The 16,479-nt window shown below is 40.0% G+C and overlaps 1 protein-coding gene across 1 annotated transcript; it reads left to right on the plus strand.

Moving 5' to 3' along the window:
- The first annotated feature begins 7,224 nt into the window (after positions 1 to 7,224).
- Positions 7,225 to 15,886, plus strand: LOC121959505 (uncharacterized). The gene is made up of 3 exons (XM_088071332.1): positions 7,225 to 7,892; positions 12,148 to 12,288; positions 15,029 to 15,886. The coding sequence occupies exons 1-3, from the start codon at positions 7,748 to 7,750 to the stop codon at positions 15,214 to 15,216; spliced, it is 474 nt and encodes a 157-aa protein (XP_087927458.1). The 5' UTR covers positions 7,225 to 7,747; the 3' UTR covers positions 15,217 to 15,886.
- The last annotated feature ends 593 nt before the right edge of the window (positions 15,887 to 16,479 follow it).

The raw sequence follows: 16,479 nt of genomic DNA on the forward strand, positions 1-16,479 counted from the left end.
GGGAAACACAACATTTCACCAACCAAAACAGCTTTTCACAAACCAAAACAACATTTCGAAAGAGTTTGACAGTGTTTTCCAATATGTTGTTGTGTTTTCTGAAATAATGTTTTCTTTTCTGAAAATGCTGCTTTGATCTGTGAAATGTTTTTATGTTTTTTCTGAAATGTTGTGTTTTCTGAAACACTATTTTTCTCTATTGTATTTTCTATAATTTTGTGTGTTTTGTGCAATGTTGTGTTTTCTGAAATGCTGTTGTGTTTTCTGAAATATTGTTTTGTTCTGACCCTCATGGCTACCACAGGTTTTGCTCAAAATTGTATACTAGCCATTTTACCTAAATGTGTCCTTTGAAGCATTCAATAATCCATGCATTAACTTCTAAGCACATTGAATACTGGGCTGATGTAAAAACCAATGCTGTTGCATGTGGATTCATTAAAATGTGAGGCCCAGCAGCTGCCCAAAACATCAAAAACCCAAATGAACTCTGAGCTGTACTGTATGTTATTCATTAGGAAGCAATTTTAGGAAAAGATCATAGCAGTGCTTTTCTTCCCAATTAAAAAAAGTGCCTGTTTTGATCTCATCTGAATTCATATGTTTTTTATGAGTATTATTAATGAAAACCAATTCATAAAGTGTGAAACAGATTTATTATTTCATAATAATGCACATCTTTTGGTCAATATGTCTCCAGCTTACAAGACTTTTTCCATTTGGCTCACAACTTTCTGTTGTTTATAAGCAACCACAATTTATTTTTTTTAAATCACTCAGTGGAAATATGTCCTTTAGATGATAATACTGACACTAATATGGCAGCAAAAACGTGTACTGCGCTGTTTGAAGTCAGTGGGCTGATGTACAGTAAATAAGTCAACACCATGGCAACAGCCCGCAGCTAATGCCATTCATATTCCCTCACAGAGATGATGTGGCCCTGAGCCAAATCTGTTCAGGGGAGCTGAGAGGGGATGACACAGGCAATAGGTGCAGCAAGCCACCTATAGGATCCGCTTTTGTCCTAAAAGGTGATTTTAGTGATAAAGCCCGAGGGGGATTAAGATTTGAAGCTGGCAAGGATGGTAAGGTTGTGGTGTTTTCGACTTGGCATTGCAGGTGTTGGCATCAGTGTGCTATCAGGTCAGCCTCCAAAGCTCCTCTCACTATGTCGAGCCCTCGTGTTGAAAACATGCGGCTGAATCACGCTCCACATGAGTTCATATTCTGACATTGCTTATTATTCATGAGGCTGTTTCTGTTTCTGTCAATGTGGATCACGGGCTATGAAGGAAAACAGAGTAGCATGTTTTGATATTGCTATTGGGAGCATGGCTAGATTAATGCGCCAACTATTACAAATCCCCTGAGAGCTCTGTCATTGATTTCACAGAGCATAAAGATAAGATCTATAAATGACAAACATATACTTTAAGGAATTTATGTAGGCTAAGCTGTTTCCTGAGCTATAGGGGAGCTTACAGCAAAGTATCTGACCTTTCAAAAACCTGTGGTGTAGGATGTGTCAGTGATAACATGGATTTAAATAGTACACAAATAGTTCTCTAAGCAGTGACTAAATGGGCACTGAATGAAAGTTATTAGGAAAACAGATGTCAACATGTCTCAGGTTGGATTTTTATAAAGATGTTCCCCAGCAGAGTGTGTGTGTAGCAGATGCTGCCTCTAAGCTTTGGAGATTGGGGGGGGGCTGGATGTTTAAATTAAGAGATTATTGAGTTGATGGTTTGTAAAGCTAAGCCTTTAAATGGGGGTAGCAGTTAAATATTCTTCTACTCTATCTGTGTCGATTTAATTATTTAACAACCGCTCTTTAAAAGGGCTGGCTGTGGGTTCAGTGGACCTTTTAAAAGTAGTCCAAACATCCAATTAGCATTGCCAGTGATGTGCTGCAGCATATCAGGCATGTCCCTCCAGCAAGCCTTCAAATGCTGGTTTGATTTTCCACGCCAGACGCTGTACGTCCAGGGGGCAAATTAATCTCGGGAATCTGATAACAGCTCCTCAAAAAAGTTTGAAATGGCTGCATAAGAGAAAATATCAGCTTTGGAGTTGCATCCCATGAAATGATTATATCCTAATTGTGAAACGGGAGATTTGCTGTGACTGTTAGAACCATGAAAACTGCTGTTTTCAGTGCTGCAAAACATATTTTTAACCAGGGAGGCAATTCCATGCTCTAATCTCAAATCTGTGGATTTCAAACATTTTGTTCCATCAGCTTGATTGTGCATTAAAGGTCAAGTGTGTAGAATTTAGGGGTATATATTGACGGGAATGGAATATAATATAATATGTATGTTTTCTTTAATGTATAATCACCTGAAAATAACAATCATATGTTTTTGTTACTTTAGAATGAGCCATTAATATCTACAAAGGAAGAGAGTCCCCGTCCACAGAGTCTGCCATGCTGCAATGCCATGTTTCTGTAGTGAAGAAAAAAACCCAGAACACTGGCTCTAGATAACTCCATGTGCAATTTGGCATTTTACATCCGTCACTGCACCCCCGCCGCAGTGGAAAAACACAGATTATTTTAATGTTAAAATTGTTTTATTTAGTGTTTTTGCCAGTTTAAATCCCCAGATCCGTTTGTTTTGGAGAGAAAGACACCTCTGCAAATAATTCAGCTCCCAGAAAATACCTCAAGTTATCAAAGAAAGAAAATGCTGGGCTAATGGCCAGTCTCCAACCCGCCAAACACTGTCAGAGAAACACAGATTTTTAGGTTCAAATGACCAGTTCTGTTTGTAAGTAAAGTAAACGTCTGGATCAGAAACACATTAAGTTGTCAGAGAATATAGGCAGGCACACATTAGCAGGTGCTTGGCCATCTGCAACACGCTGGACAGCGTCAGAGAAACACTGATTTGTAACGTGAAACTGCTTCACTCAGTGTTTTTATCTGATTTTATTCACAGGGTCTGTTTGTTTTGGAGAGGAAGAGACCTCTGAAGATAATTTGGCTCCTGGTAAAAACCTGAACAATGAACACTGAAGGAATCTTAACCAGGGGAAGTTTCAGCTGGTTGCAATCTTCAATCCGCACAACTTAATGCCACTAAATCCTGTTTAATCCCACACACTGTTCCTCTAAATTGAAGCCAATACTTTTTTACAAGCCAATCCCGAATATGCCTCTGGATCAGCAACCAGTGTGAAGCATGCAGCTGTGAATAACCTGGTGAAGAACACAGTAGGTCTCAGGGCAGTGGAGGAGAGGGTCAAAGCCTGGTTTTGGGCTCACTGGGCTGGCATGGCACGGTGAACGTGATAGTGCCACCCCCAGAGACAGCAGCAGATGGTGAGCGGGACCCCGGGCTTTACCCTCGAGGCTGCTGGGCAGGGAGGCAGAGCAGCCATGCACAAAATACATGGCCACTGATTGGACCGTGCGTCTTAAGATGCCACAGGCTGATAAGACGCTGAGAGGAGCAGCGCTTACATGCTTGAGAAGACGTATAATTATGTTAACCCGGTGGTTTCTCTGGACCCTCCAATTGCCGATCAGAGGAGATTGTAGCTTATTAGGTCAGTAAATTGGCATGAGCTGGATTGCAATCCTTAAAAATGTTTGTGTCAGCAAGAATAATATTAAGAATTTTGATGTAGAATTACATACACCAAAGAGAAAGAGCACGCTGGAACAATTTGTGCTCCTGCATTGCAAAACTGATTAAATCCATGCAAAGAAAGAAGCAGACATTTTTAATAAATTGTAAGAATGTAGTAGTTACAATATGTCTATTAACCCTTTCAAACCTGGAGCAACATCACTTTTCTTGTGATGCTTTTAGACAGATTTCACGAGTATTTAACCCTGATTTATTTTAAAGACACAAGAAAAAAAGGCAATGAGCAACTTGCTAAGAAATGTTCCACAAAATGCAAGAAATTAGTAGATTAAGAAAATTCAAAATGCTAGGGAAAATGTCTAGAGAAAAAAGAAAAAAGTTGGGAAAAAACTATATTCATAAATATCATAATTACATTTTAAAATTATGTTACAGAAGTGTTTTTAAGCACTTTTTATGCCATTTCCTTTTCTTTTTTTCAAACTAATTTTCAGGTAATTTTCAGGTAAAATACTTTTTAATATTCATTGTACTAATTTATTGATATTTTTTGGCCATTTCTTCTTAAATTGCTCATTGCTTTCTTTCTGTGTTTTTGAACGAAATCAAGCCAATTTAGTTTCAAAGGGTTAAATATGGACCTATGTGAAGCAAAATAAATTAAATGTTTTCTATTTTGAGTACATGAAATAGAAATGCATTGTAACAAGAATATAAAAATGCTGGAGGACCATCATTTAAAGGATAATAAAGCAAAAATTCAGAAGTGCTTACATTTCCACAACTGGAGCTTAGCCTTTTGCTGAGACGTCTTCTTTGCTGTGTAAGAAGTATCCGGCTTTGCACTCGCTTTAGTGTAAAACTGCAGAGGCACATACATCCGGTCAAACTTTCAATTACTTGATATTCTGGGTGCTAAAAGGCAGTTTCCCTTCAAGGCTTCAGCAGTTAATCTTACCGCAAGTGCCAGCATTAAGGCAATAATCATGGGATGTGACAAAAGCACAAAGAAACTGTCGCTAAAGGGAGGCCAAAGAGACCCCTCAGGATTTCTCCATAACAGCCAAACGTGGGCATCAAAGTCCCTGAAAGTGAAGTTTCAAACCTCACTTTCTGGATTTTTGTTTTGCTGCACATACCCTGCAGAATATCTGTCCATGTTGCAGAGTATTGTGGTCGAACACTACTGGATTACTGCTCATTAAAGCTGCAGAGAACCCGCTGGGCTGTGGTTAATACACGAGACTTAATGGCCATTTTCAGTTTCATCTCCTCTACACTTTTAGGGGAGGGTTATATGCGATGACAGATGCCCAGAATTAAAGCTCACGGAGCAGAATTAACTTTTCATGTATTTCCTCCTCACATCCTTGTTGTTTCCTTTTGGTCGTTGCTTGCACGGCCTCAGGCTCCATTCTTCTTCTGGTGTCTTAATTGCAATTTCATCAAGAATTTAAAGCCATGCAGCCTTCCCTTTTCTTGTCACTGTCACTCCAAACTAGCCACCGCAGGGGGACTTCAAGGGTATTTAAAGCAGCTATTGTGTGTCATAAGATAAGCCAGGAGCAGCTTGGGGAAGACTCACTTTCATCATTGTAGTACTGCCGGACCTCCTCTTCCCGCTCTTCCCCCTCCGAATCCGTCCTTCCCTCACTCTCTCTTTCATGGATTTATCACTCAAAGGCTCAAGCAGCTCAGCAGAATATAAATGAACAAGGGCTGTAGGATGGGAAAAGAGGGAAAAGGTCGGGACAAAAATTGCATCTGCACATCAGCATTGGGACTTTTACACAGACTGCCCTTTAATGCTTCACACCACTCAGCTCCGTGGGGTTGATGCAATATGAAAATTTCACATTACACATTCATCGCCCATATCCATGACGAATCGGAATCTCTGAGATGTTGAGATGTGTTAATGTGTGAGTGTGTGTGCATGCAAAATGCAGTCGAATGTTACATTTAGAATTATTATAACTCATAAGATAAGGTTTTATTATGGAAACGGTTCATGTTTAATGATTATTTTCTCTCTGGCAGAGAGTCAGAAGAAAAAAACTGATACAACTCTTATGTTTGTGTGCTAAAATGAAGCTACAGCCAGAGGCCAGTTTGCATAGCTTAGCACAAAGACTGGAAAACAGGGAGAGGCAGCTAGCCTGGTTCTGTCAGTTACAAAACTCACCTTCTAGCACCCCTACTGATAGAAAGGTAACTTCTGTAATTTTTGACTTGGATCATATTTTTGACTAAGTAACTAATGGAGACAACAATTTTTGAAACTGGTCCAGTATTGAGCAAGAGCGCTGCGCTGCTTTAAAACAGGCTGCAGTGTAACCACTCTGGGAAAGTAAACCATCAGTGTAAGTCCACTAAAAGTTTTTTCCTCTGACACACTCAGTTTGTTATCATAAGTGCCTGAAAACTTATTGACAGGACCCCTACAGAGATAGACCTCTTTGTTAAAGAGTAAGACACTTTTTTGTTTTACCAGAAACAGCCTGGAAATCGCTATCAACACACTCATCAGACTACATTAAAATAAACTTTAATTTTAACATTCTGAAACACACTTAATTCAAAGTCGACAGACACAATGTAAAACGCATAAAAGCCGACACGCGTTGCCCTCCTATGGTTCCGACAATCAAACGCCACGACACCCAGAGCATAATAAATAGACACAGAAGTCCACTGACAAAGCAGCAACATGTTAGTTTTTAAGTGGTATCTATCTTCCCTTTTAACTATCAGAAAGAAAGTATGTTTCCCAAAATGTAAAACTATTCCTTTAAGGTTATAGGTCACACACACACACACACACACACACACACACACACACACACACACACATAGGAATATTGATTAAAGCTAAGCTTAAAACAGCATCTTTTCCTCCCTCACCTCCTCCTACACACACACAACTGTCCACATCACCCTTTCTACCTTCCATATGCTTCACACAGATAGTACACACTGCTGACATTTCTCTTCCCTCACCCTGTTTTTTTCCTCTCACACACACTCACACACAAACAAAATGACTCATGAATAAAAGCACAGCGAGGAGACGCAACTCACACACAGCTGCACATACTTACAAATAAAAAGAGGCATATGTGTATGTGTATGTGTGTGTGTGTGTGTGTGTGTGTGTGTGTGTGTGCAGGGACAAAACAAAAAGAAGCACTGCAAGACATGATTAGGCATTGTTTGTTTTGTAAATGAGCGCTAATGAGAAAAAAAAACAGCTTTTCTGCATTCCACTGTGATCAAAACTGATGTGAATAAATCTACACTTGCCACTCTAACTATGTCTTAATATGAATGACAGCGATCATTGGCAGCCATCTATCAGGCTGGACCATATGTTGCTTTGGGTGGGGAGGGAACGAGGGCTTACCGCAAAGCCTGCCTTATCCTCCGGCATTACAGTCTCTAAGAAAGGATTTGCTCTTTAATTCTTGATTAGATAGAATTTTCTCCCCAGTGTGCAAGCTCAGTGATATACAGAGCAGAGATAACCTGCCCTGTTGGGAAAGTGTGTGTGTGTGCGTGTGTGTGTGTGTGTCCTTTGGCAATGCTCCTTCGCTGAGAGACACACACACATGCACAACCTGGCCCCCCTGGTGTGCCATCCCATTTAGCGCCTGGGCTTTTAACACATTGTGATAGGGCTATTATTAGAAGTGATGAATTATCAGTCAGGAATTAATCCTGAATGATGTGTTTTCACCAAACTGGAAAAGGACCACTTGCTACAGTGTTTGTTTTCATCTCTGTGATGAAAGAAGCGTTCTTTTTTTCTTCACGGGGTGACATGAGGGATTTTTTTCCCCTTTTATGATCAAACCACCAGCAGCTTCTCAAGACGTGAGGAGACCGCTGAGGAAGACATTCATTTATTTAGTTCCCTCACTCATTTATCTTCCTCCCCCTCATCTCTTTGCCTGACTGGCTGCTGAGCTGACTGACTGCCTGGATGGTTGGCTCCCCCTCTCACTGGACACTCACTGGCAGTTAACTCACGCACTGCGTGAGCTGCGCCGAGGCTGGGGTGGAGAGAGACACTTGGGCTGCTCAGGCTCTGGAAAGTGGGACCTCTGCTAGGTTTCTCTCTCTATCTGTTTTTGGTGGACTGTTAGATGAGAGCAGAGGAAATCTCTGGCTCTTTCTCTCCTCCAGCACTGATCACTGACCATCACTACTGTGCTGCATCCATGACTTTACACACCTGGCTGGTGTATGGGCTTGGAATTATCTTGGTTTGGACACTGAGCTCGAAACAGGGTGAGTAGGATGGTTTTTGGGTTTGAAACATATGGAAACATGTGAAGTGCATAGAACAGACTCTGCATGTGTGTGTGTGTGTTTGTGTGATATCACAGGCAAAGTTATCATTAAAATACTGTACAGCCAGATGTCCTATAAACTGAAAAAACCCCAATAAAAATACAAAAAATTACTGTAAAAAAAACCAACTTTAAACATTTGCAAAATATTAACACAACACGGCCATAAATTGATAGAAAATATCCTAGTGAATGCTCCAGACCAACAGTATGGATCACATTAATATAATGAACAACCCTGTTGAAAGGTGACTCCAATAAATATGCCTTTGTTCTGCATTTAATTGACCTGGGAGTTCAAATCTATGCCTCCCAACAATAGGTGATAGCCATAGGTGGCAAACTAAATTTCCCTACAGAGCAATAAAGATTGACCTGATTTGGCTCAGCTGCAACCTTTCTTTCGCTGGGGGCCAAACAAGAAGAAACTGGGGTGATGCTATGTGCAGGGATCTTTATTTTGCTTGATTTGTATTTCTGTCTGAGTCAGATCACCTCTGATCCCAACTCCAGACCAGAGGGTGAAGCGAGCTCCTGGGCAGACTAATGATGATCAATAGAGCAAAATCCATGAGGCAACATACAGCTAGGCGCAGATATAATTGCAGTGCATTATAGACCTCTGTCTTAGATTTTCAAATAATGTCAAAATTAGACAAAAATGCAAAAAATATGATTGTATTAAGGGACTTTAATAAACTATAACCATCAACAAACAACACCAAAGGACATGGAGCTTAATACCATAATAGCACACAATTTAATACCTATTATGTATTACGTAATGCATGATTACAGTAATCATCTTGAATTCATAATTAGTATAATATATTTATGGTGCCCTGAAAGCTCATTTTAAGCATAAATTCATTTGACTGAAAGAGCAAAGCATAATATATAATGAGACAGACAAGCAGTAGTGACCTTTCCTAAATTAAATCCAAATGTTCTTATGATAATCCTTGATACATTTTTTTTTGTTTGTCCGCTGTGCTGCTTACTTTTTCTTCCCAGCTGTCTTCTTCTTGAAACATTGCTCATAAAAAATGCATTTAATAGTGTAATGAATGTAAATGGCTCAGTGCTGAAATGCAAATGAGCTTCATTTGCAAATTAGCATGTTAAATGTGCCCAAAACCAATAATTGATAACATTAGATTTAAGTCACAATAGATTTTGATATATACAGAGTTAATCAACATTTGCAATGCAAACTGGCAGAAGGTTTGGTTATAATAAAGTGAATTTGTGCCAGGAAAGCCGGATGTCTTTCCAATTTGTCCTCATTATGTTGGCAAACGCTCACACCAGGCAGCTTTTCAGTGTTTCACGAGTGCGGTGTGGAACAAAATAACATCATGGTAAATTGATAAATCATGTTGTTTGCCAGATGTAAATGACCATTCCACTGTGCTGTATTTCCACAGCCATTACCCAGCTCTAATGACATACTCCAATATTTATAAGAGCTTTGACTGCATGGCGTATCACCAGCAGGGGAGTATGACACATCCCCTAAAGGCTGGCTGGCATGTGCTCTCTGTCCCTGCGAGGCTTTACATTGATTCCAGCAGATTTCTAAAGTGATTTTTGTAAGAGCATTTGCCTGGGATTAGTTTACTCCTGAAAGCTCCATCAGAGCTTTTGGTGGGCTATTTAACGGGGCAGAGGCAGCGAGAGGCTCCCGTCCGCTCTCTGCCCTTCGCACTGAGTCCACATAGGGCGGCACAGATAAAGAGGGAGGATTGGTTTCAGCCAAAGCTGATCTTCCATCTTGTGTGTGGGATTTCGGAGGTCAGGCACAGGTGTGTGAGGGGTCTGAATCCACGGACAATCCCTTTAAGCTCTGGTGGATTTGTTCTGTTTAGGCTTAGCCTCACTTTCTTGAGAGAGTTGGACAGTGAGACAGTGGCACGGGAGAAGCAAGATGAAAGAGGTCTTTGGAAAAATGTATTTCTGAAAAGATGTGCTTTAACCCTTTGAAACCTGGATAGGCATCGGTTTTTCTTGTGCTGTATTCAGACAGCTCTCACAAATATTTAAACCTTTGAAACTTGACCAAAGAGGTTTCTATCTCTTCAAAAAATATGGGTAAAGGCAATGAGCAAACTGGTAAAGGTAAATGTATGTTTAAAAAAAGGAGGGGGCGGGATTAAAGGGGAAAATGTCCAGAAACTTTCACAGGGTTAAAAATCCTCATTGTGTGACAGTGCAATGTGTGCCAGCTCCTATTTTAGCAGCACAGGCACCAAACCCATTCTGGCAAATGATCATGTTACTAACTGATGATTTTTAGGCACCAGTTGAGAGGGGAAAGTAAACCACATAATTTAGCTGCATGTTGATTTAGTCCCACTCGAGTCCCTCGCTGTGCTGTAGCTTCCACCACTTATAGGGTGCTGAGAGGTAGAGACACGGCTTTGAGATCACAAGCTTGAGCTGGCAGGCAGACAGCTTGGGATGGGGTGTACTACTGAGGGTGAGTCACCCTTAAGCGCAAGAGAAGAGAAGAGGAGAAGAGAAGAGAAGAGAAGAGAAGAGAAGAGAAGAGAAGAGAAGAGAAGAGAAGAGAAGAGAAGAGAAGAGAAGAGAAGAGAAGAGAAGAGAAGAGAAGAAGTGGTTGAGTGTCGTCGAGATGAGAACAAAAATCAAACTCCAAAGCAATGGTCCTTGGATGAACTGCGTAATGTTTAGGGGGAATCTTGAAGCCTTTGAGATGTACTTCTCTCAAAATACCACGCAAGATGCTGCTTTCAGTTTAACTGAAGCATTGCTTTAAAATTAGCTCATTTGCACTGTTTATGTGTTGCATGCCTTCAGGAAGGACTATGATGCCGCAATTCAAGTCTACATCTGGTTCTTATAAAGATCATTTAAATTCGGACTCAAGTGGCTGTTTGGGTGCAACTTGGGACTTGGAAAACTTCAGCTCTGAAGCAACATTATCCCTGTTACCAACATAGTTGGGTCTGATTAGGATGGATGTCTTCCAGCAGCAGTCAGTTTATTTAATGTGATGCCAAATATGTCATATCTCTAGCCAAAAAAAAAGTAAAATTAAATGTCAGGAACAAATTAAAGGGCATAGCCTTGAAAATGCATTGCAGAACATTTGTCCTATACAGTATAATGAAGGAGAATAGCTTCTCAACATAGACAAGCTGACAGACATACACATAAGGGATGCTGGTAATTGTCATGCACACAAATATGACCACTTTTGTTGTATTTTTTTAACAACTCCCTATTAACAAATGTCATTTCCCCCAGTGAGGGCTTTTGGATGTAAAATAAATCTATGATTGACATAATTGTTAACTCACTACAATCTGTTTTCATCTTTAGTCTGTCATTACATCTACTTTGACCAATTCCTTGTGGGAGAGAGATTCATTTTTCCCAACAATCACTAGAGACCAATGTATGTACCTGAATCTATTGTCATCCACACTGATGTCCACGCTGATACATGGCCATGCCAACATACCTACAGTATTGAGCAATATTAAGAAGACATGTTGATTTAGAGCGCCTCCTTTTTGGAGTCAGAAGTGACCACATTTGGGCAAAAGGATGGAAGCGTAGAGGAGCGAGGGGTGGTTCTGGCTTGTAGATTGTGGTGATGCCTCACAGACAGTCTGTCACTCAAGCTCATGGGTTTACCCGTGTTTAAAAATCCCGCGTGCACGTGCTAATTTTGGTGGGAATGCGGTATAAGCTATAGAAAATCAAATCTGTTTTTTGCACTGACTGTTAACATGTTTATTTCTGCTGTAGGGTTGGGCATTTAAAACATGGGGGTTAATTGGGATTGACTTGCTTCCTGAACCAGCCTTAAGAACTTTGAAGAACTGTAGTTTTCATTTTCACATTGGCTTCAATTTTTCAGCCCCGGACGTTGCCGCTTGGTCTAATGTTTTCAATTTTCAAATTTTTCTTTCTTATTATGTAAAATTTAAATCTTTCAGTATTTAAAAATAATAATGGTGGTGTGAGCAGCATCCAGGGGTCACTATCGGTCCTCCCGCCTGTAGGCTCAGTATCTATGTGAGCTGTTTCTTCCATTGCCCCAAAATAGCAGCAAAGGTTCCATTCCTTATGTATCTCAGTGGCTTCCCACAAACAAGCTGCCACATCATCTTAAATTGCATCCCAACAAGTTGTCATGGACTGTTTCTGTGTGTCCGTGGCAGTCCAGGGGCTGCAGTGCTATGGCTGCAATATCATCCAGGGCCAGAGGTACGTGGACGTGGGCTGCTCCAACCCAGAGGTCATCACCTGCACCCACTCACACAAAGGCTTCAAACACCGTTTCTGCATCAAGACAGAGAGCAGTGAGTAAACCTCCATTACCAATTTTTAATGACTAATAAGCTGAAATCACAGTTTTATCTTCTCTTCATCCCCTTACTCAATTAGGTAATGCCTCTGTGTGTGATACTAAGAATATTTCATGATGGGGTGGAAGATTGTTAAATCATGATTAATTCACTCTGGTGTGCCAGTGGACATTGGCGTAATCGTTTCTAATCGTACTTTCATGTTAATGTTCTTTGTCCGCTGATGTGAATATTCTACTGCTCCCCCCACTGAGGATAGTTACATAACCCCACTTTGGTGTGCTTTGATGAGTAAATTATAAGTCACTCCTTGTTTGATGTTAAGTCAAATGGAGGATGTGGACACCCAAGACAGGAGAGTGATGGTCAGATGAGTGGTTCTGCTGATATCCGTGGAAGCGTGGACAATACAGCTGTTCCTTTGCTTGATGTCTAAAGGAGCCACTCATGTTGAAAGGGCTGATGAGGCACCTTTTCCTTTCGCTCGGAGAAACAGCAAGCTCAGAAAAGGACTGACGGCAGCCCATCGGAAATTGTATGACAAGCACTTGTCGGTCAAAATCTTGAAACCGTGTCTTGGCAGTAATCTGTGGCCAGTCAGCCTGTTAATCTTCATGTGACCCTGCCAAACCCAAATCTAACAGATGCTGGTAAAGTTCCATAAGAGTCTTAGAGTTCTAGTCCCCTTTGTCCCCAAAAACAGGTCATCTGTCCTTAATCCATAACCAGTCCAGTGCCCTTGTCTCCTGAAAAACGTCCTTTCACTTATCAGCTGCCTCCAACCTATGATTAAAGTGAAAGGTGTGTAGATAGGAAAGACTAAAGGATTTTTTCTAACCTGGACTCTACTTTCCAGTGTTTTTGTGTCTAAATGACTCATGATTACAAAAAAAATGAGGACAACAATTTTTGAAACTGGTCCAGTATTGAGGAGAGTCCTGCAGCTGGCAAACAGGCTGCAGTGCAACCACTCAGGGCATTTGGTATTGTCAAATTACATCCACTAAAAGTTCTTGATTTTGCCACAGATGGGCTCATATTGTTATTCTAAGTGCCTGGCAACATTACAAAACGGACTCTACAGAAATAGACCATTTTGTTAAAGAGTAGATAGAAGAGATCCTTTTAGTTTAAACAGAAAACAGCTCAGAAACCGCCATCACCAATTCCACCAGACTTCATTTAAATAAACAGTAATTTTTAGCATGTATAAAGCCAGCGTATTTTCACATCTAACTGGGTAAACTGAGGTTTTCTTTCAACCAAACCAGAGTTGGTTTTTGTTGGAACAGCAGAAAGATAAAGTAAGACGGTTTCTGTGGTTTGTTTCTGTCAACTTTGAATGAAGTGTGTTTGAAAATGATCAAATTAAAGTTTATTTAAACTGAGTCTGGTTGGCTTGCAGAATATTAGGGCTGTTTCTTGTTAAAAAAAAAAGGAAAAAAAGATCTTACTTGTCAACAGAAAGCTTAGTCTCTGTAGGAATGCTTTCCATTAATTGTCAGACCCTTAATAATAATAACAACCTAATGCTAATGATGTACTCTGAACATGTTGAGGCAAAAAACAAGCACTAAACGGTGAGAACTGTTGTTTCAACAAAAACATGGAAAGAGTGTACAGGTTGGAAAGTATCCATTTTTAAGAACTGGCATTATAATTTAAATAAAGAAGGCGAACTTATCATTTCAGGTTGGCCCGATGCCCTGTTGACCTTATCCTTGTTTATTTTCCACTTTAGGAGATTTTAAATTATAAAATGTTATCAGATGCTAATTAAGTGCCAGTAAAATCTCATCATAGAAACTACTTTAAAGGTCCAGTGTGTAGCATGTAGGGACATCTATTGGCAGAAATGGTAGACTATATGATATTCATAACAATGTTTTAATTAGTTTAGAATCACCTGAAAATAACATTGTTGTGTTTTTGTTTTCTTAAAATGAGCAGTTCAAATCTGCATAGAGAGCGGGTCTTCTTCCGAGTCTGACATGTTGTTTCTACAGGAGCCTAAAAGGCACAAATCAACCACTGGCTCTAGAGGGAGCCGCTGCGTTGTCACTTCAACCACAGTAGTTCTCCTACACTCTTCTCAGGAGAAGTTTGAATTCTGCAAACTCGCTGCTGGATGCCAATAGATCATATAGATCAATAGATCACACGTTAGACCTTTAATGAAAAATGCCAGAGTATCTTAATTCAGGAAAGAAATTCCATTTGTTTAGATTTTGCCAAATATTGCTGCTCCCAGACTCCATTATGCACTTTAGTTTCATTGGTTCTAGGCTGCAAGGACCACGGCAAGGAGTCATAACAATCTAAATGTCTCACAAAGTGTATAACAAGATTGTAGGCCAGTCAGTTGTCTCTTCTCCCAGACTATAGGCCTGTGTCAACCACAAGTGAGAAATTTTCCAATTTGCAGCTCTCAAGTGTGGAATTAGATTAAGGTTCAAAGATGATACAGATTTTAAATATAGACATAAAAAATCCATTTTTGTTGCAGTGCTTCTCCAAGTTATGGTTTAAGAGAACAACATGTACCATTTGTCAGAGGCTTGGTTTCTCAGCTGTAAAGACACATCCTGCGGAGTGTGCCTTTAAGATTTCCAAATGTCTTCCTCATTACACTCCTGCAGTCTTTGGTGCTTACTTATGCTTTATTTTCTTGCTGAGCCAAACACAAGCTCGTCACTCTTCTCTGACTGGCTGTCTCCCCCTCCTGTCCCTACAGCGGCCCTGGGTATCGTCCTGACCAGCGGTTGTGCCACATCCAGACACTGCCAGCAACACGAGCTGCCAGGGGTGCGCATCCACTGCTGTGACTCAGACCTATGTAACAGCGCCCCCGCATGGCATCCTTGCACACTCCACTACGTCTGTGCACTGTTCAGCCTCTTGCTGCTAAGGATGTGGTTGTGATACAGAGTCAGTCTGGAGAGGAACATAACATCAGTGGACTATGGGAGAAACAACTCTCATCTCCTCTCTAAGCTGCACATGTTTAGGGCTGAATGAGATTGTGGTGTAACTGGTGAGCACCTTAAGATAGTAGCTTTTGTCACATTGTTGGCTCGGACTTACAGTCGGAGCGATGGCAAAATTACCCTGTGAATAATCAAAATAATGATGAAGCAGCCTGCAGTCATTGGTGAATTTATTGTGCACATCCACTCACTCAAATGTAGCTTGAAATACATGGGACACTGTTGAATTTTTGTTGCCATGATAGAGAGATATTTGTTGGAGTTAAGACACCTTGTATCATCAGTGCAGATAATCTACACTGACTTCTGGTTTATAAAGACTTCACTACTACTGTTAGACATAAATCAGTTTTCTCTATTATGGAGTCCATTATCTTTTTCAACATTACATCCTTGTGAGCAGCGTGTTGTTTTAAAGTCACAGGCTATTTACTTTGCAAAACTAAGGATTTTTTTTTTTAGTTTGCTGTCCTGTTCTCAAGGCTAAACTTGGGAAAGCACACTGCATGCAGTTCTGTGTAGGATTATAAGAAATATTGTACAGTGAAAGCATGTAATGTTGTGAACTATTGTATTAAAATGTTTCATATTTTTCAAAAGAAAAATGCTTTGAATTCTGTGATTTCTATTATACAGAGCCACACCATGAATGCCACATGCTATTCATAATCAGAAGAAAAAATTAAAATGACATGGGACTCACGTGATTTCATGCAAAAGAATGAAACTGTGTTAAACATTTGGGCGGCTTAGAAAGTCTTGACATATGCATATTAAAAAATGTTGAGCTGAAATAAATAGAAAGTAGAGTTAAAAAATAGCATAACTTTTACACTAATTGGAAAAAAAACAGAGCAAATACAATAGGCTGATATCACATGGTCATATAAGGTTATTACATAATTTACACAATTTCATCATTATTTTCATACAGACATTTTATATAGTTTTTTTACTTGTACAGTAAAGTCCACTTACACCACATATTTTGTATATCATATATCATAAACCTCATATGCAAAACATATTGTGTGTTAGTGCACGTCAGCCTGTAAATTTTGAGTAAAACTGCTGGAGCAGAAACTTGGCTCTAAACATTTTAGCAGAATGGATGCTGTCATGCTTCAAAAACTGTTTAGTTTAGTTTAAATTCATTTAGTTTATGTGATATGGAAATGGAAAAGTCCCATTAGGATTG

The sequence above is a fragment of the Plectropomus leopardus genome, chromosome 20, assembly GCF_026936395.1.
Source record: "Plectropomus leopardus strain MGB_pleo_1.0 chromosome 20, ASM2693639v1, whole genome shotgun sequence".
Classification (NCBI taxonomy): domain Eukaryota; kingdom Metazoa; phylum Chordata; class Actinopteri; order Perciformes; family Serranidae; genus Plectropomus; species Plectropomus leopardus.

What these genes read in the sequence shown, in the direction of transcription:
- LOC121959505 (XM_088071332.1), top strand. Translation starts at nt 7,748, where the DNA reads ATGAGAGCAGAGGAAATCTCTGGCTCTTTCTCTCCTCCAGCACTGATC. An exon ending in GACACTGAGCTCGAAACAGG is followed by an intron (nt 7,893 to 12,147) that starts GTGAGTAGGATG and finishes TGTCCGTGGCAG; the next exon opens with TCCAGGGGCTGCAGTGCTAT. An exon ending in CTGCATCAAGACAGAGAGCA is followed by an intron (nt 12,289 to 15,028) that starts GTGAGTAAACCT and finishes CTGTCCCTACAG; the next exon opens with CGGCCCTGGGTATCGTCCTG.